This window comes from Mesoplodon mirus (assembly GCF_964341445.2).
Source record: "Mesoplodon mirus genome assembly, chromosome: 2".
NCBI lineage: Eukaryota > Metazoa > Chordata > Mammalia > Artiodactyla > Ziphiidae > Mesoplodon > Mesoplodon mirus.
The window spans coordinates 54,957,141-54,978,544 of NC_138977.1; the positions used below are offsets into that span (position 1 = coordinate 54,957,141).

General features: G+C 35.7%; 1 protein-coding gene across 1 annotated transcript in view; it reads right to left on the reverse strand.

Annotated features, from left to right (window-relative positions):
• Positions 1 to 21,404, reverse strand: part of CTNNA3 (catenin alpha 3) — a 1,654,963-nt gene that overhangs the window by 376,658 nt on the left and 1,256,901 nt on the right. The window contains exon 12 of the mRNA XM_082639545.1: positions 16,191 to 16,391. Within this exon, the coding sequence (XP_082495671.1) occupies positions 16,191 to 16,391 (201 nt within the window). The remainder of the gene's footprint in view (positions 1 to 16,190; positions 16,392 to 21,404) is intronic.

The window sequence follows — 21,404 nt, forward strand, 5'->3', positions numbered from 1 at the left end:
GAGAAGCCCGCATACTGCAATGAAGAGTAGCCCCCGCTCAGGCAACTAGAGAAAGCCCACGCACAGCAATGAAGACCCAACACAGCCAAAAATAAAATGAACTTACATAAATCAATAGGAAGAAGAAAAACAAAAAAAAAGAGAGAAAACTAATGAATTGGAAACATGATACAGAGAAATTATTTGATTTTCAGTACAGAGAGTGAAGCAAAGATATGGTAATATATAAATCTGAGATCAAGAATATAAAGGATAGAATGAGAACAAACATCATGTATACTATCAGAGTCTCAGAAAAAAAAAGAACAGAGAGAACGGAAGAAATTACCTATTTGAATAGAGGATAGCTATTAATTTTCTAAAACTGTTAAAGACATGATTTCACAAATAGGCAAAATGTATACCAAGCAATATAAATAAAATATATATCCACACTTAAGTACATCATAGTGAAACTGCAGAATGCCAAAGACAAAAAGCAGAACAAACTTAAAAGTACCAAGAGCACCTAAAGATGACAGATAATTAGCCTGGGAGCAGACTCATAAAGGAATATTGTCTTTATTCCCCATGCCTACTCTTTCTTCAATGCTTATTGCAAAAAATGAAGATATAACTTCATCTTAGGTAAAATGTGCTGACAGAATTAATTAATTATTATTCAATCAATTAATCTATACTTTTAAAATCAGTCCTAGAATAATGGTTGAAAGAACAGGCTTTGAACCACAGACCTGTATTTCAATATTGTTCCAACCTCTTAATTAGCTGTTTACTGTTGTAAAATTAGACGAATCACATAAACCCAGTGAATTTCAATTTCTTCATTTACACAATGTATATTATTCTATGATTGTATTGTTTACAGGGATTTTCCCTGGAACGTAGAAAACAAAATACATGGGAAGTATCAGGTTGACCCATATAAAATTATGTTATAGGTCAAAACAGTTGAAAATCAGTTATTATATTTAGGCCAACTTAATATTTATAGTAAATATGGTTTTCATTAGAGAAAGAATCAAGTTTAGTTTTAAATTCATATACAATGAAGAGAAAAACTATTTTTCAAAAGAAGAAGCTAGTTCAGAATCGACCTTGCCGTCTACCCCATTTAGTCTGAAGGACTTACTCTAGGCCTGTCTACTTGTTTCATTAGGTTCAGGCATGCTTTTATTGAAAGCTATAAAGTATTTCCCTGGTATGTCCAACAGACCATTAAGGTGGCCACCATAATACTCTTATCTTGAGTTTGAGCAGGAACTATGACTTTCTTATAACCAATAAAATATGGGAACGTTGATAGAATATATGTGATTACGTGCACATGATTATGAGATTATATTACATAAGATTATAGCACTTGCCTTGCTGAGTGTCTCTTTCTTGCTGACTTTGAGGAGACAAGCACCTGTTTCAGAGAGTTCCATAGTAAGAACTGTGGGAAGTCTCTGGGAGCTGAGAGTGTCCCCTGGTAGACAGATAGCCAAGAAAAAGAAACTGAAGCCTTCAGTCCTATAACCATGAGGAACTGAATTCTGCCAACAACCTGAATGAGCTTGAAAGAGGATATTTCCTTAGTCAAGCCTGAGCTGAGGCCACAACCCTGTCTGACACCTTGATTTATATTTTACAAGATTCTAAGCAGAGGATCCAGTTAAGTCTTGTCTGGATACCTGACTAACGAAAACTGTGGGGTACTAAATTGTATTGCTTTAAGTTGATAATGTTGTGATACTGTTACTCAGCAATAGATAACTAATAGACCTAGAAAGAGAAAGATAAATCATCAGACAGTGGCTCATGATAGAAGATAAAAGGCAGGTTATTCTTTCCAGAGCCATTCACAAATTCCACAACCATACTAACTTGTTCTGCAATAGTTGCAATCTTTAAAAAATTGCATTATCAAAATAATCTTTAAAAGTAATATTTTCCATAGAACTCATTTTCACACTGGTAATGGCCAAATGAAGAGGCCCTGAATGGACAAATACTGATATTCTTCAATTCTCCAGGAAGCCACATTTCTTCTACCATAGCAATATATGCCACTGGTGGTATGGAATTGTGACATTCAATGTTCAGAATAATTCTGTGTTTTTAGTGTAAATTGCTCTAACTAGCCAACATAAATTGGGTATTTTGTTGAGAATGTGCTGTCTGAGTAGCCACCATATACCAGCTTTTGTGAGACACTTCAAAGTGTCTCAATTGGCTCTGCTGTGAGCATTCGTAGCTGCTCCACTGAAAGACCCTTAGGGCTGCACATGGAGAGAAGAACCATGGAGGAAAGATTCAGGTCAAAGCATGTAGCATGAAGTAGTCATGGAGAAGACTCCTTTTTCCAATTGTTTTGCTTTGTCAATCAATCAATTTTATTAAGGCTCCCAGGTGAGCTGTGCATTCTGTTATTTATTCATCCATTGAACATATATTTATTGTCTACTGTATGGCAGGTTCTTTGCTATGTTTCCAAAATTAGATGTTAGACCAGAAAGCAGGGGGGTTGAGAGATATAACCACTCCAAAAAGTATAGTCTATTTGTGGACATGGAAATAGATTGAGCATATCCAGAATATAAAACACTTAGCAGCTGTGGTAAGCAGTCTGTAAAATGGCTCAATGGCCTTGCCTACTGATACTCATACTCTGTCTTTAAGTAACTTAGTAATCCACTGAATTTAGTAACTCCCTTCTAACAAATTGAATATAGCAAAAATGATGGTATACCACTTCAGAAATTAGGTTATACAAAAACACTGGCTTCCATCCTAGGGTCTCTCTTTCTCTCTCACTCTCTCTCTTATTTGGATTGCCTGCTCTGAGGGGAGCCAGGTGCCATGTTGGGAGAATACTTAGGCAACATAAGGGAGGCCCACGAGGTAAGAGACCGAAGCCTCCTGCCAGCAACCGTGTGAATGAGTCCAGCCATGCCTGGGACTTAGATGAGGGCGCCCAGGCCAACAGCGTGACTGCAGCCTCTGAGGGACCTTGAGCCAGAGCCACCGAGCTAAGCTGCTCCCAGATTCTTGATCTCAGAAACCATAGGACAGTAAATGTTTGCTGTCTTAATTTGCTAACTTTTAGGGAATTTTTTTAAAATTCAGCAATAGATAACTATTAATATAGAAAGGATAAGCTTTGTTATAGCTCTGAGTTTTTAAGGGGGCAGAGTAGTGAAATGGTAATCGGGTGGAATGATCTCACAATTGGCGGAAACAGGCCATAAAAGACTGAGTCAGTACTGATGAGAAATGTTTGTCCATTCACTATTGCTATGTATTGTGTGAGTCAGTTATTCTAAATCAAATGAAAGTTTAGCCACTAAGGTTTCAGAGTTTAGAAAGTCCTCTGAGGAAAATATAGCATGATCCAGCACTTTTGGCTGCATAATGTCCAATTATGAAAACTTACTGAGGACCTTCAAAAAAGGGGAAAAAAAAGCAGTTAACAAAACCAAATATAACCATTTGCCCACTTGCCTTGTTCTGTACTTTAAGGTAGTTTTGTGAGTATGTGCGTGCTTCTTCTTGGTATCTTCAAATACATGCGGTTTTTTTTTGTAAATAAATGAGTTATGACTGCAACAATTATACAAGGTTGAAGAATTTAAAGGGTCTGCAAAATTCTGTATAACACACTCACATAAAACCTATTCAAGATAAAGCATGCAGCAAAGCAGGAGAAAGAATGTACAAGCCAGCCTCAGGGCCTGGGACATTTGCAGGCACACCTACACAAAGTCTCTTCTTACTCACACAGGATGCACTTCATCTCTGGGTTATGACCTGTCAAGACAGATATGCAAGAAATTGTGGTTTTAGGAGAGTTAAGGCAAAAGATTCTAGCAGAGTCTTTTATGCCCCACTGGTCATATAGCCAAGCCGAGCTATGAAACCAGTGAAATAGGTGTAAGCCATCAATCTACACATCCCTAAACAACACAAATAAGCTGGCCCTGGGTACCACCAGAGGGATTTCGTACTTTAGACAATGCATTATAAATTACTAGCTAGTCAATTATCTTTATCATAGCCAAAGTCAGTACTAGACTTCCAGGTGTCTATGGAGATAAGTATGGATCTGTCCAGGTTGTTCTGTATGATAACTCTATTTTATACAAAAACCATTCAACACATAGGCAAAAAAAATCAATCATTTTGTATATAATGTAACATATGCATTATACATATATAGTTACACTAATACTAAATATGAGTTATATAATAAGATAATATATCTGTATATAATATATTACTATCATAAATGGATATAAACATATGCACATATGTATATGTGTGTATGCCATTTATACATACATATATATATAAATACATATTCATAATAGGTAACATTTACCATGTGATATGAAATCTAGTTTCTTAACAATGACAAAAGATATGACAAACACAGACAATAAACAAATACAAATAGTTAAGCATAAGCTGATAACAATATAACCAGACAGTTTTAAAGTTTTAGGATTATGTAGTTGGGTTCACAATATTCTAAGCTAGCTAGGTGGGACTTATATACTGACATCTTTTGGAGAGGATAGTGAATTGCTTTGTTTATCATGTGACTAATTTAATGATTCTGTTTGTCTAAATGTATTCTAGGCTCCTTTTAGAATTATTTTTTCTTGCAGCCCATGACTTTCTATTCTAATTTGGATCAGTTGCTTTCTAGACCTGCTAGAGATCTGCCACCTTGTCATTTTATTCATTACATTTCTGAGTTAGATTTATTATTTCAATTCTCCACATTCTTACTATTTCTGATTTCTCCTCATTTTGCTTGAATACATTTTCAAGTCATTTCTCAAAAAGGGTTTGTGTAACTTAAATATCCTGGGTTCTTACGTATACAAAAAGGTTTTATTTTGCCACACATTTTGGATGAAAGTAGTGTTCTAAGTTCAAATTAATTGTCTTACTGAATGTGAGGCCATATTATTTCATTGTTTTCCAGAATTCAGTGATGCTAACAGGAGAGCTGGAACCCTCTCTCTCTGACGACCTCTGCTTGTGCATACCCTGGATTGAGGTGCTTGCTGCTCTTTTCCATCTATCTGCATGTTTCCAGCTGCTTTCTATCTTCTGGATTTTGCTTTTCTCTGATGAGCCAACACCCATGCATTTAACATTATGGGCTTATTCCTTTTGTTTCCCTTTACTATTTTATAAAAGCCATGTTAAACTAGAGTGAGGTAGAAATATTTTGTGAATCTGCCTTCTTGCTAACTTTTTAAATAGATGAAAAAGGAAAAAAAACACACTGTTAGTCCCTGAGCTCAAAATTATTTGATTGTAATTGTAAAGATAGGATGAATACATTAATAAATACAAATAATGAAGAAGGAATAACTATTTATATACTGAAGTAGTTAGTAGAAGGAGAATAAATAAATATGGTAGGGGAGATGGTAAGAGAGGTACAATATTTTAACTTACTGCTTCTTCCCTCAAAAATAATTTTGCTTTTTATCAATATCAGTAATCTAATTCCTCCTTCTAGTTACATAAGAATTTTAAGGCAAGTAGTAATTTTGCACAGCAAAGGAAACTAAAAACAAGACGAAAAGACAACCCTCAAAATGGGAGAAAATATTTGCAAAGGAATCAATGGACAAAGGTTTAATCTCCAAAATATACAAACAGCTCATGCAGCTCAATATTAAAAAAAACAACAACAACCCAATCAAAAAATGGGCAGAAGACCTAAATAGACATTTCTCCAAAGAAGATATACAGATTGCCAAAAAAAACATGAAAGGATGCTCAGCATCACTAATTATTAGAGAAATGCAAATCAAAACTACAATGAGGTATCACCTCACACTGGTTAGAGTGGGTGTCATCAGAAAATCTACAAACAACAAATGCTGGAGAGGATGTGGAGAAAAGGGAACCCTCTTGCACTGTTGGTGGGAATGTAAATTGATACAGCCACTATGGAGAACAGTATGGAATTTCCTTAAAAAAACTAAAAATAGAATTACCATATGACCCAGCAATCCCACTCCTGGCCATATACCCAGAGAAAACCATAATTCAAAAAGACACATGCACCCCAATGTTAACTGTAGCACTATTTACAACAGCCAGGTCATAGAAGCAACCTAAATGCCCATCGACAGATGAATGGATAAAGAAGATGTGGTACATATACACAATGGAATATTACTCAGCCATAAAAAGGAACAAAACTGGGTCACTTGTAGAGACGTGGATGGACCTAGAGACTGTCATACAGAGTGAAGTAAGTCAAAAAGAGAGAAACAAATATCGTATATCAATGCATATATGTGGAATCTAGAAAAATGGTACAGATGAACAAGTCTGCAAGGCAGAAATAGAGACACAGATGTAGAGAACAAATGTATGGACACCAAGGGGGGAAAGTGGGGGATGGGTGGTGTGGTGGTGGGATGAATTGGGAGATTGGGAATGACATATATACACTAATATGTATAAAATAGATAACTAATATGAACCTGCTGTATAAAAAATAAAATAAAAAGTAAAAATAAGAAACTAAGCTTTACCAGCAAAAAAAAAAAGTAGTAAAGGAATGTGCCTTTAACCTTTGTTAAATCACTATAACCTACATTCAAAATCAACTTTAAAATATCTAGAATCTTAAAGAAATACTGGCAGCAGTGTTTATAATAAATGATAATCCCTATATCAGCAGAGAAATTTTATAATATAAATTGTTCACTTAACTTTAACTGCTACAGACTTTGGCAGACAGTAAAATTAAATGGTGGATGATCACCAGAATATATTATACTTTCTAAGATACTGCTGGGTTACTAATACATTTCAGGAGAAGAAACTTATTCCCAGGTCCTTAGCCTGCTGTGTGGGATCCTTAAGCAGTAATGTTTTCTTTTGTAATTGACAAAAGGGGAAGTTGTAAGTTACCATGAGCTAGAGAATTCATATATGTGAAATGAAAATATGTGTCAGCAGAAATCAGCATGGGCACATGGTGGGAAAGAATTTCCACATGCCTAAAATCTCTTTGGCTTTTCTTGAGCTACATCCTTCCTGAGCTGGGTAAACAGGACACCTGATCAATGTTTCCAGAGACTCTTTTATTCCACTTGTGCTACTCCCAGCATTGTTATCCCAACTGTGGTTATCATTTAAAATATACTTCCCTTCTTCAGTCAAACAATCCTTTCTTCCTTCACTGACGATCTTGAGATATCCACTAAGTTTATAGTACTCCCCAAGTTTACAGTTTTCACCAAAAGGTGAAATAATCTTTAACTCACCCAATCATGATAAAGGACTTACATATGGACTTTATGTGAAAATATTCACATCTATTAATAAAGCTTATAGATAACACTGTCATTTGAAAATATTGGCCTTCTGATAGTGTAAATGCAACATTGCCTTCTTTTGGCAGTAGATACCTACTGTTCACCTTAGAAATGCTTAAGCCTTCACTTACTACACTTACTCTTGTCTTGGAAACTGGGCAATATCATCATGGCTATTGCGACCACCCTCATCCAAGCAGGACTACATTTGAGGAATCCCAGAAAAATGGACATGAAGGACAGCTGGGAAGGAGAGTCTGGGAATGAAATGGCTAAAACTATTGCCAGTTAAGCTCTGTTATCTACACCAATTACTTAACACCAAAGGAAATGTAGTCTGATTCATACATTCAACTTCACATGGTTTATGCTCTCCCCAAAGCCAGAAGAAAGAAAATCTGAGAGATGCCCCACATCAGTTTATTTTCTAGGCTTAGTGACCTTGAACCTCAAACATAGTTTTTCAGATGAGTATGTAAAAGTTGTACCAGCTCACATCAATAACTGTATAACCAGACTTTCCAGGCCACATATAATGATCTCTTAAAAAGTAAAATTAACCTGTCTTTACAACTGAGGACTATTAATACATGAAACAGATACTTGTAATGACTGGAGTTATTTCATTAGTTTCATAAATCGGACTTTCAAGATGGAGTAGGAGATTCCTACCAGATATTAGCTCCCTTTTAAAAACATAAACTATGTTGTAGTTTATAAAACATTTTACAGTAATTCTATTATAAAGAGACAATTGTTGGATTACCCAGGTGATAAAAGGCTATTCCAGAGCTTCCTAACAACTGTTAGGAAGGGTGTGTTCTAGAGGGTTACTGGGGTATTGAGATATTGATGCCCATAGCCCTCAGAAGGGCTGGGAAAGACCTAAGACTGTTTATGACCCCAGAGCCTCTGATCCCCTCTGGCCTTGAATAGCCACTTCTCTTTTCCCAATAGCTGTGCAAACACTATGATTTTAGAAGGCACTAGTCTCCTTTATTACAAAGAATGTCTAGTACTTAGTAAATCTTAAAATGAATGAAGTCAAAGTCCCCATCCCTTTAGGTTTAAAATAAAATGATATAGTTTGGAACAGTACTACTGTATTTGAACAATAATAGGATTACAGGACTATTAATTTTTTGTCATTATTGTCATTAAAGAAAGAAAAAAAGAAGAAACCCCTGAATGATCCAATTTTCTACTTTTCACAAAACTTCATAGACACCTGTATGTTTATCTTGCCACTATCTTGGTAATAGAATCACATTCACATCGTATATTCTAAGGCACATCATCCCTGAAACAGATTTAAAGTGGTGTCATAATACCTCATTTAATAAAACCACCAGGCATAAAGCATGCTTTCATGCTTGTTTGTAAAATTTCATAAACCATCTGAAAGAAATGGGTTTGGAAACAAGCTGCTGAAAGGCCGTGCTCCTGTCTGGGTGATATGGATGGAAGCATTTCCATTGTTCCAACACAGATGATGATCAACTAGTTGGAAAATCAGTACTCAATTTCCCTTCTCTGGGTCCTTTCACGCCCCCCCTTTTTTTGGGGGGGGTACGCGGGCCTCTCACTGTCGTGGCCTCTCCCGTTGCAGAGCACAGTCTCCAGACGCGCAGGCTCAGCGGCCATGGCTCACGGGCCCAGCCGCTCCGCGGCATGTGGGATCTTCCCAGACTAGGGCACGAACCCGTGTCCCCTGCATCGGCAGGCGGACTCTCAACCACTGCGCCACCAGGGAAGCCCCCCTTTCACTCCCTTTTTGATGCTACTCCTCTCTTGTGCTCCTTGCCACCCCCATCTCCCTTTGCTCACAGACTCCAAAGCCCTTTCTGCGCCAAGAAATCTGTCAGTATGAGAATCTAACTGAGGCAGAAAATGTTGTCTCCATAGAAGCTCAAAAGCCAGTACTTGTGTCTCCCCTGCATGCTGATCATCAAGGTGTGGGCATATGATTTAAATTCTGCTAACATGACGCATCTGCTCAGGAAGTTGAATTCAGGGAGAGCGAGGCAAAAGCAGGGATTGGCTTTGAATTTATTTCTGTGGTGGAAGTATCTGGAATGTGGTGGCAAATGAAAGTAGCATCTGTAGGGTCCAGTGTCATAATGTTATGATGCCAATAATGGCATTAGATGTTCACTGAGGTCTGGAATGGCAGCTCAAACAAATGCTCCTTGGGAATGACCAACCGGTTCTTATATTCAGCATCCCTTGCAGTCTGTCTGTTTTCTCTTCTTGTTCTCTAGCCTTCCTGTGCATATGTGTTGGTTTATAGTCAGATTCTTTTGTTTGCAATCTAGACCTGAAACTGAGACTTCATGCCTAAACCACTTCCATTAGGTTATTTTACTTCCTACCTATTCCTACCATATATAGGCCCATAAAATAAATCTGAATTAGTTTTTTACAGAGAGTATGTAAAAATAAGATCAGAAAGAAAGGTGTGGCCTATTTCTCTTACCAGATAATGTCTTCTTTGGCTGGAGAACATGCATCTGAGGCTGGTAATAAGAGTTCTAGGGTCAAAGAAGATACAAGAGCTCTACAATATCTCTGCATGGTGAATACCCACACAGCATGTTCAAATTCTCCACTTACTTTTCCAGTGATCCCTTCCTTTTAACCCATGCCATTTCAGCTCATCTATTTTTAATCTATCCTTCATTTAGCATCAGCTTCACAGTTCCATATTTTACATTTTCCAGATTTGGGAATGTATCAGGCCCTCTTTATGATTCTCTGAAATCCACCCTTAAGCCCTCTATACCATTTCCTTCCTTGACAATAAAATTTCTACTAGTGTGTCAGAACGTATTCTTTTTATTAATAAGGATATTACTAACAGTGGCTTTTTAGATTATTCCATGTACCTACCTTTCTTAGGATCTAACTATATAAAAAATGTCAAAAAAGGCTTTGCATTACCCAGTACACATAGGAGATTTCAGTTTTTATGGCACTTTTTATCTGACAAGTTTATATTTCCAATAACTTAAAATGTCAACATAAGTAAGCACCCTCAGCCTGCTCACTAGATCTGGGTCCTATTCAAATCCAGGTCTCTTTGGACAAAAAAAAACAGGTTTTCCACTCAGAAGCTCTAGAAGCTTCTTTCTTCAATTCACAATGTTAGCTCAAAGTCCCAAACTTCTGCAGCAACAGAAGTACTTCTAAGGCCAGGGGATCTTACTCTTCTTTAAAGAGGCTAAATTGTCATTTAACTTTTGATTTTGGCATCACCAACAAGAAGACACTGGTTATCCAGGCTGGCCAAGTGATATGCAGATAGAAGTGGTGTATTAATGCTCTCTGACTAACTGTGTTAAAGGGTGTCAGATTAGGGCTGAAGCCAAAAGTAAGAAAGTGCATAATCCCAGAGGCCTGTCTCAGACTGCTACCAGGGGAAAGAAGTTTGCCAGCATATGCTTCTGAATTTGAAGGCACGGCTGTTACCCTTTAGAGGGATTTGCTGGAACCATCAGTGAAAATAGGTTTAGTGGGATCTTTCAACAGATTCAGTTCAAGGATGGTTCTTGGAAGTAATTGTTTATACAAAAGTCATGATCTCTTGTTCAAAAGCTTGTTAAAGAACCTTTTAAGAATCTGATCTGAAGTTCTCTGAAAATGGCTAATATGTGACTCTGGACAGTAATGAATCACTTCCCTGATCTTTTCTCTGCCCCAGCCTTTGACATAGTCCACTGCTCTTGAGTTTTGTTTTTTTGTTTTTGTTTTCTTTCCCCACTAATTGAGATGATAACTTGTCCTCTTGCTTAACTGTAGTAGAATGTGTCACAGTACGATCTTACAATGAATTTTAAATTTAAAATCGGGAGAAGGACTTGAGTACTCCTACAATGTATAAAATGCTATTGGGAAATATGAAAATAAATAGAGTGTGGTATGTACCTTTAAGTAAGTTACAATCTAGTGGGAGAAACTTGTATGTAAATGGCTGATTATGATACAAGGCAAAGTGAAATAAGCATTAACTAGAGGATAAGCTCATACATGGTAACGCAGGTAATGGAGCAATTAATTCTAACTGAAAGGGAATCAGAAGCTCCTTTGTAAAGGTGGTGGTATTTGAGAAAGTTATAAAGAATAATTATAATTGTAGAGGGCCAGTAGAGAAGAAAAGGTGTTTCACTGCTGGAATAAAATTAGCATAAGCATATAGGTTCAAGAGTTGTTTTGTTCTGTTTCATTTTAATCTAGCACACGTAAGACATTATGGTAGGCTTTGGAAGAGATGCAAAGATAAATGATACAAGTTTTCTTTTCTCCTATAACTTAACTTCTGTTTTGAAAGAAAAGCCATTTCTATATAAATATACCTGAAGAGTTCATCAGTAACATATAGTTGCCCGGAACAATGTACCTGAGTGGCAAGTCCTTTAAAATCTACAGCACAGGAGACCAAGAAGAGCTCATTATTTCCAGAGAGAGTAAAAAAAAAAAAGTTTCTAGAGGACATGGGGGTATGAGCTGTTTCTTGAAAGGTGGATAAAATTTGATGTGATAAATAAGGCGGAAGTGTATTCAAAATGACAGGTACAGCATGGACAAGATCTAAAGGCCGAAATGATCCTGGCATGCCCATGTGATTGTGAAAGCATCAAATTAGATGGAGTAGAAGGTGTCTTTTGGCCCATGCTAGGAAGAAAAAAACAGAAATTCACATTTAGGTGAATTCAAACACCTACAAAGTCCAGTTAGGTATATGAAGTGAGCAAAGCAGACTGGGCATATAATGAGGGTAATAAAGGAGACTATGGCCTAGTCTCAACCAAAAGAAAGACACTACTAAGCTCCAGCCATTTTCGTTTCCATGGTAAACCCTGCTCTAGTGTTGCCAGACCCTCCAATTTGTTATGATAGGCCATTAATCTGGATATATATATATGTATGTATATGTGTATATGTATATATATTCATATATATAATTAGAAAGTAATTCTTATAATAAAACATAAAACTTTGTTGGTCAAAACTCTACTGGACACATAAGAATTCTCTGAGTCAACTGAATCACATCCAGTATGTGGACCACTGAGTTTCAACCTCTGCTGGACTGTAGTGGGCAAAGACTGCTGGAACTAAAGCTTCTGTTTTATATCCTATAGCCATTTAAGATTATAAACAGAGATGCAACATAAGGACAGTAGCTAAAAAATGTTTCAATTAGGCTACAAAAATGCAGGCTATTTGTATATAAAAACTATTAAATGAAGGAAATTGACCGGAATTACTAACTGCTAATTACTAAAGTTTTTAAAATGTTTTTTAGAGAAATTCATCTTAAAAGTCTATCCATTGTTTCAACTGGTCACAAGAAAAATTTACAACAAAAATTTGGAAATATTTATTGGCTCTAAATTGTTCTCAACTGTCTCATTTGCCTTTAAGAAGAAAAATTGCAGCTATACGACTCTTCTCCACTCTAACAGGAGAAAGGGTTCAAGTTTGGGCCTGAAGGAGTACTTGATGAATGACACTTTATTTGCCATCACTACCAGTTGCCAATGTTGGAGGCCACCAGGATGTCTTGGTCAGGTTCATTTGTGTGCTTGTTGTGTTTTGGTCCATGAGCCTAGCTGACTTTGAAACCAGGTGGAGTTTGAGTGTTTGCAAAAGATGCTTTGGGTCCTGCTGATTTCTGAATTGATGGAATTCATAAATCACTCACAAAAAAATATTATGTGTGTCCGCTCTTGGTTTAGGTTTTCTCCTAGCCTAGTGTGAAAAAACTGAAATTGATGTTAGGTATACAACTTCTAAGCCTTCACATTGCAATCCAGAAGGCTTGTTATTTAACAAAAAAGCTAACATTTTCTCTCCCCTATCGGGAATTCCTGACAGGTAGAGGAGCTTAGTAACAGGGAAGAATTGGGTGGAATAAAAATTTCTCATGGAGATTACAATACTCCGCCTCAGTCTGAATGAAATGCAGCATTCCAGATGTTGCCTACATTTCACTGAAAACCTGCTGGTTGATTTTATGAACAATGCAAATCCTGCAATGTAACAGGGCTTCTCTAAGTGCTGATAAAACACTTAGAAGATCAACAAATCTTGAAAATGTGCTAATGAGCCACAAATTCTGATTAAAAGCAAAAACATTCTTTGTGATTTAGAGAAGTATGACTTAGGTTTCATCATTGATGACAGTACTTTAAAGGCAAATTGTGCAAAGATAAGAAACTCTCATTAATAAGAACAATTCACAATAGCTCCTTATTGAGTTATTTTTGGAAAAAGGGTTAAGACCTGAGAACTGCATAAAAGGAAAAGAAAGAAAGAAAAACAGGCCACATATACAGACCATTCACTTGCTAAAATATGAACTATTAAGGCTTCATAACATAAAACATGACATTTTGAATTATTTAATTTGATGATTATTTATAAATAATAAGTCCAAGTTATAGGCAGATGTGAACAAAGATGAACATCTTCTGTTACTTAATTGTGGAGGATAGAACAGTTGGAAGTATTTTTCATAGACAATATCTCTATGGGAGAGAAAATGCTCACATATTTTAGCTTTGGTTAAGATCAAACTGAACAAATTAGCATTTTCATCTAATTTATTGCTCAGAATTCCCTTTAGTGAGGCATGCTTTTGATAAATTTCAAGGAAAGCTGTTTGGAGAAAAGTTTGAAATTAGACATAAAAAACACAAAATGAGAAGATTTTAAGATAAGCCAAAAAGTATCTAAAAAACTAAAATGACAAAATTGGAAAATCATAAACTATACTGTTATACTACTAACAAGATGTGACTTATACAGAATAACCCAGGATTATTCTATATTTATTGTATTTGTATTTGGGGTACAAGACATAATTTACCTGGAGAATTTCAATTAAAGTTACATACAAGTAATTAGAGGAAAAAGGATTTCTCTCTCTTCTGATTGAATGATAATGTAGCCATATTGGTTAGTGATTTTGTAAGGTCATCATAAATCATACAGGTATTGACAAAATTGTAATTAAATGTGTAAATAACTTTGTTTCATTTTTATTTTCTGATTTCAGATTATAAGAATTGATTGTGAATGGAGTGTTCCCACAACACATTCCACATTCTGGACACTTCGAAATTTCACTTCGACTTCTTTGCATATGAAGTCCAGATATGGGCGCTATACTACAGAGAATAAAACTATAAACTTAGTACCTCATACAGACATGGTGACTATAAGAGTGTGTTCACAAGACATTACCAATACGATTACACAACTGAGACAGAAACAAGATATAGGTACAATTTTGGTAGACTTTAGTCAGTTCCTTATAAGGCATTTTTCACTGGCTAAAAGGAGAACCACTGATGCCTTCTTTTTACTTACAATTCTATGCCCAGAAGGTAGAAAAAAATCAGAGAACTCCGTACATGATTTTGACCAACAAGAAAGGACCAGTTAAATTTAGTTTAGGGAAGAGATGCTGAACTACTCTAACACAATTATCTCCTTAAGCAAGTAAATGTATCGCCACACCTCACTGATAAAGCCCTGTACCCTATTCGTGACACCAGTGACTTTTGAGGAGTTAGGATAGAAATATAATATCAAGAGTTGCAAATACACCTCCTTCATCTTTCCTTAGTATATCTTAAGCATTCCATTGTTTTAGAAATATTTTTAAAGAGATACTGAGAAAAATATGCACCAAGATTCATTAATGAGTTCTGTATCAACATGCTAGGAAAAGAGCAACACTAATCATCAGTTTTCTACAAAACTTGCCAAGGCTACCTTGTGGTATAGCTCTTCAGAACTATTCCCTAATGAAGGCTATTCAACTGTTGATAAGCTTATCTTTGTTAATTTCAAGGAGCAGCTTCCTCTCCCCCCAAATCACACATCTCCATTCCTTCTACCCCTTTCACAAAACAAGTATGTACATCCAAATTTAAAATGCCCCATGCATAACAGGAACAGTTCTCTAGGTAGGATCAATGACTTAAGTATGTAATTTCAAATATTTTAGGAATCATGGGTCCACTGTCACCCTCCTCTTACGAAGTAATTAATAAGAAAAATTCAGCCTGAGGTTTTCACAGATCACAAGGGCTTTTCACAAGAAAAACTACTGCCATGTTGACTTCTAAAAATGGTTGGTTGCCCTCATTCAAATTGTATCCACTGTTTTTGAATTCATATGAATTCAAATGCTTCTTTGAATTTTCTGTAAGTGTCTTGGAGAAATGTTAATAACAGTGCTAAAATAAGAATACTATTTTAATGTGTGATTCAAAAACTAAGCATTTATTAGCTGATTTCAGAAAATATTAACTTCGGTGCTGCAACCAAAACAAAATCCCGGTCCGGTATTTCTTAAGTAATCAAAGATTATGTGAAAGAACAAAATGGTGTTTTGTAAACAGATTGCAAAAGAAGGTAGAAAGCATTTCTCTGGAAACATAGGACAAGTTTGCTCTGTTTAAGCAATATAAACAAAAACCTGGGGGTACCAATCAGATAGCTAAAAGAGGGCTTGGAAACTATTACATACTTATCACATCTGGCCTAATTATATCTCCTAACAACTCTAGCATTAATAAACATTGTTAAAGGCCTGTGGGTAATTTATATAATGCATATATGTATAAAAGCCTTTTTTCTCCAGTGAATATATTTACTTCCCAGAGATAAATTTCAAATCACACAACCACAGGATGCAAGCCCCTATCAGAGTAGAGCAATCTATTTCAAAACAAGCCACACAGACTGAGATCTTCTTTCCATATGTATGAATATTTGGTAGCTATGTAGACGCAAATGTCAGGAAGAGAGCAGCTGTTATTGGGGACAGAGACTTACCAGTACTTGTCAGGAAGTTAACATTTCTCATCACACCTTCTGTGTAAGCTCCTGGCTCGTAACTGTCCATTTCACCTGTGACAATGTGAGCAACTCTTGCGGCCCGTCCTCTGATAGCACCTGCAGCTCGATCTAAATTATCAGCATCCTTGTCTCTCAAGGCTATGATACATTTGTTGACATCTTCTAGGATATGGCTCTCTGTAAGTAAAGAGGTCAAATTAGTTTTGTGTGTTTTTTTTTTAATCACACAAATCTAACATACTATATAATTCATGTTAATTTCTGGTTGCAGATAATGTGCACATTGGGAATAAAAGACATTGACAACTAAGAAGAAAAAATACAGATGTGACTTTGCTTATACCTTTTTCAATAGCTCATCTTGTAAAATAAAATTTTTGCATTTTTATCAGCAAATTTTACAGATTGCATCTTATTTTAGATTCTAGTTCCAGTAGATTAGATTTTAGATTTGAGTGATTTACAGATGGAAATTAAGGAAAGATTCTAGATTAAAACAAAAATAAAATGTATAATGATGGACTACTTAATCTTGATTAAGCACAATACTATGCAGATTATGAAACTCTTAAAAAAATCACCTGCCCTAAATATATAGAAAAATATAACTATGGTGTTCCATTCAGCTAATGTTCACTGATGTATGATATTTAACACAATTACAGAAATATTATAAATTAGCAAATGATGAAAATGGTGAAATATACAATTTTATACTGTAAAGCAATAACCTCACTACATCTGTGAAAAAACTTATATATAAAAAGGGCTTTAAAAAGATTGATTGACTTGAAGTAAATGAATCCCAGAGAAATTTGCTCACTCTGAAGAGTATCTCCAGACCTCTTTCTCTTCTTCCTTCTTTGCACGATTAAGGCATGAAGACAGCTGGGAGTTATTAGTATAGCACAACAATGTTTTCTTTTTCTATAAAATGATTAATACTCCCAGAATAAAACTAATTAGTGGAGCTGAGTAAATATGTATAATATCAACAAGCATGGGCAATGATATTTCTAAGAAATTAAAAGAATACTAAAGAAATGGTTTCTATTTTTATTAAATGAATCCCCACCCCAAATCTTTAAAGACTCTATTACTTCAAAACACACAGAGAAAACAACTACAACAAAAAGGCCTCAGTAATTCCAGAACATATTGTTAACTTCCCCTTCCCCCTCCCCCTCCCCTTCTCCCTCTCCCTCTCCCTGGATTTGCTGACTTTCTGCAGGTAAGCTACACAAGACAGATATTCATAAAGCTATTTCCTTGCGGAGTCACACCTTCCTCTTATTTTGTAGAGCATAATATCCAAATTGTCAAAGAATATGGTCATTGGTGAACTTCTTAGACCTGATGTCTACTATTCCTTTGACGGTCCCTCATGCTTTAGTTATATCTATTTTACAGTTTTCCAAATCTGCCATGTTTTTTTCATGCCTCTGTGTCTGTGGGCATATTAGAACCTTGACCTAGACTGTTCTTTTGGGTTCCTGGACCCAATGTCAATGTGTGTGTGTGTGTGTGTGTGTGTGTGTGTGTGTGTGTGTGTGTGTAGGCTTCCCAACACCAACAAGCAACTCTCTGTACACCAGCTGGGTGACGTGTAATTCAACTCAATTCTGATACCATCTACCTGGAGATAGCATCAGATTCCACAAGTTAAGGGTTTAGTCCCACAAGACTGCCCCTTCCCACCCCCCCTACAGACACCAGTCAAAAGCCTAGATCGTTACCTGTGCTTCTGCTACAATTTGAAGGTTCCCCCCTTCTGGACGTCAGATGCTGGTCCAACTTCAGGTTGTTACATGTATTTCTGACCAACTAGCTATAAATCAGAGGTTCCCACAACCTCCTTTTTAGGTTTAGATTATTTTGTTTAGAGTAGCTCACAGAACTCAGAGAAACATTTTACTTACTAGATTTAACTTTTACAACTCAGGACTAGCCAGATGGAAGAGACGCAGAGGGTAAGGTATGGGGAAAGGCCCAGAGCCCCATGCCCTCTCCAGGCATGCCATTCTCCCCAAATCTCCATGTGCTCACCAACCTAGAAGCTCTCCAAAACCCATCCTTTTGGGATTTTATGGAGGCTTCATTACATAGGCATGATTGATTAAATCACTGGCCATTGGCAACTGATTCAGCCTCCAGCCCCTCTACCCTTCCCACAGGTAAAGGGGTGGAACTAAAAGTTCTAAACACATGGTTGGTTGCCCTGTCAACCAGCCCCCATCCTACGGCGGGCGGGGTGGTCCCAAAGTCACCTCATTAACGTACAAAAGACAGCTTTAGGGCCCTCATCACTCAGTATATTCCAAGGGTTTTAGGAGCTCTGTGACAGAAACAGACCAAAGATATACCTCTTATTCTAAATCACAATATCGTAATTGCCAATCCCCTCTGGTCTGCTTGCTCAACTCCTACTATTCTTTTTTTTTTTTGGCCATGCCTCATGGCTTGCAGGATCTTAGTTCCCCTACCAGGGACCAAACCCGTACCCCCTGCAGTGGAAGGGCAGAGTCCTAACCACTGGACCACCAGGGAATTCCTTAATATTCTTTTAAGACACTAGTTAAATGTCCTGCCTCAGGAAATCCATGCTGACCTAGAACAAGGCAAACTTTGTTCCAAGTTGTTTGGGGTTCACATAAAATGATTTATATGTTTTCATTAGAGCTTCTTTCTGTGTTTTAGTGATATACTAATGAAACTATCTCTCTAGTAGACTAACAAATATATATGAGTGCAGGAATTTTATCTTATTCCTTGAGGTATCTAGCCCTTGGTACAGTACATAGCACCTGTTAGGTTAACAAGAATGTTTGTTGAATGAATGAATGAAGTCTTCTTATAAGATGCACCTGGGAACAGTACATTATTTTGTCTAAATCCTAAATCATGGGTTATGAACATTGGTAGACACATTTCTGTAGCCTTAAAATTAGTCAATTTAAGCCACATTAAGGACAGTAAGTTCATTTGCATGAAAAAGATTAAGTACTGAAAACCTTCATTATAAATTCACTGGAGTTTTAACCTAATTTGTAGCATTCAGTTATGAATGTGTCATTAAGGCCTGTAATAAATCGAGGCACAGTCCCATCTCAACAGAAAGCACGTGTGTATCATCACCATCATGTTTCTCTTGGAACTGAAGTACAAGTATAAATGTGGAAGGCGTAATAAAGATCAGTTTTTAAAAAATCCACAGATGTGCCCTTTAATGACACATTAAGAAGCTGTTATTTTCCAGAGTATGTTGGTAAGTTTTTTTAAAAGCAAACACAATATATAGGTAGTCAATGCATGTTTAATCTGTATTTACTAAAGGTGCTTAATTTTAGATTGCAGAGCTGTTTTTCTCAGTTCTGTGAAAGTGAAAAGATATTTAGGAAAGAAAAAACATTGTTCATTTTTGGAAAATTAATTATCTAATAAACTCAGTAATTTCTATTTAATTAAAGGTGAAATTATAGCTGCCACAAACTATTTTTTCCTATGATTTTGCACTGGAAAAAATACAAAAAATATTTACTAACAATGAATGTTCACTTCTATAAAACAATGATATATATGCTTCACAATTTATTTTATTACTTTAAAAGGAGAATAAAATATACAGTAAGAATTTTTCTGATTCTTTTTTGCTTGGCCTTATAGAAGTTTGTGTAGTTATTGCTTTAGTTTGCACAACACAATCAGAAGCCCTGGTGTTAATTATGTTGAAGAACCATAGAGTTAAGGTCAGATATGGAAATAAATATCTTACATGAAAATATAAAATATAAAAAATAAGGAAAATAAGTGACAAGAAGCATATACCCATCGTTTATCTGAAGCAGCTATATTGAGAACGTCGGAGATGATGACTAAATGATCTTTTGAATTACTAAGATTAAATATAGTGCAGAAGCATTAGGAAAGGTTTGCAAGATTTCCATTATTGTGACACTTCCCCACTATTCTGAATGTTTCACAAAATGTTCACAAAACAATTATTTGCATGAAATTCTAAACACAGAGTACCAGAAAAATTTTTTTTAAAAAAAGGGCACCTCCCATATACACAGTAACTAAACATTAAGCTAATGTCTTAAAAACAAGCATTTCTTTATTTCAGGTGAACTTAAGTAGTTAAAAAGGCCTTCATGATAGCTTGAGTATTTATGTCTAGATATATAACTCTACACCTATAGGAAAGAAATAAAACACCAAATACTTTGTATAAAACTTTCTACTGACATATCTCTTAAGTCTTCACTGATGGAATGAGTTTACTCGTTAGATGCAGAAAAAAATCATTAGGAGCTCTACCTCCAATTTATTTTTTTTCTCAACTGCACATGTACTTGGATTTAACAATTACATAATTTTTACAATGAGGTTTAAAAGAAAGAAAATGTTATTATTTTTCTAAAGAGGAAAATTTTTTTCTAAAGAGACTGAATTATAAACCAAAAGAGGTTGAGTTTCTTAAATTGGCAAGATTAAGTTTAGCAACGCATTGTAAATGAGCTCAGAGATTTAACTAAGAAAATGTTTCCATTTTGCACACCTGAATCTCTACCTGTAAATTTAAAATTCATTACATAGGCAACTACACAGTAATTCTTCTCTTTCATGCCCCTTCAAAAAAAGAAGCTATAAAGCCAATGGGATACACCAGTATATAAGTTAATTGTTGTTTATGTATCTACTTAAAGGTGGCCAAAATTTTTTAGTAAGAATTTGATCATGATGATTGTTCTCCAAATAAGTAATATCCTGCATAAATATCTAGGCAAGTACTATTCTGAGAATAAAGAACATGTATATAGCTAAATGTAAAACTTTTTGAAATTTCATATCCCTTTTCTACATCCTTAGAACCTTTCCTCTGTCTCCTTTCCTGAACCTAAGTATTGCTATGTGTTAGAAAATGTAGATGATGTAAAAGATAAATAAGGTAAATCCCCTTCTGTAAAGGGTTTAAAAGCTAGCACCCAGAAAGAATTACTTTCTTTTAAAAAAAAAATTATTGAAGTATAGTGGATGTAAAATAGGTGTACAATATAGTGCTTAACAATTTTTAAAGGTTATACTCCATTTATAGTTATTATAAAATATTGGTAAGAATTACTTTCTTTCATTATCTTTTATTCTTCCCAAAATACGATAGTCAAAATTATCTCATCATTTTAATGAAGT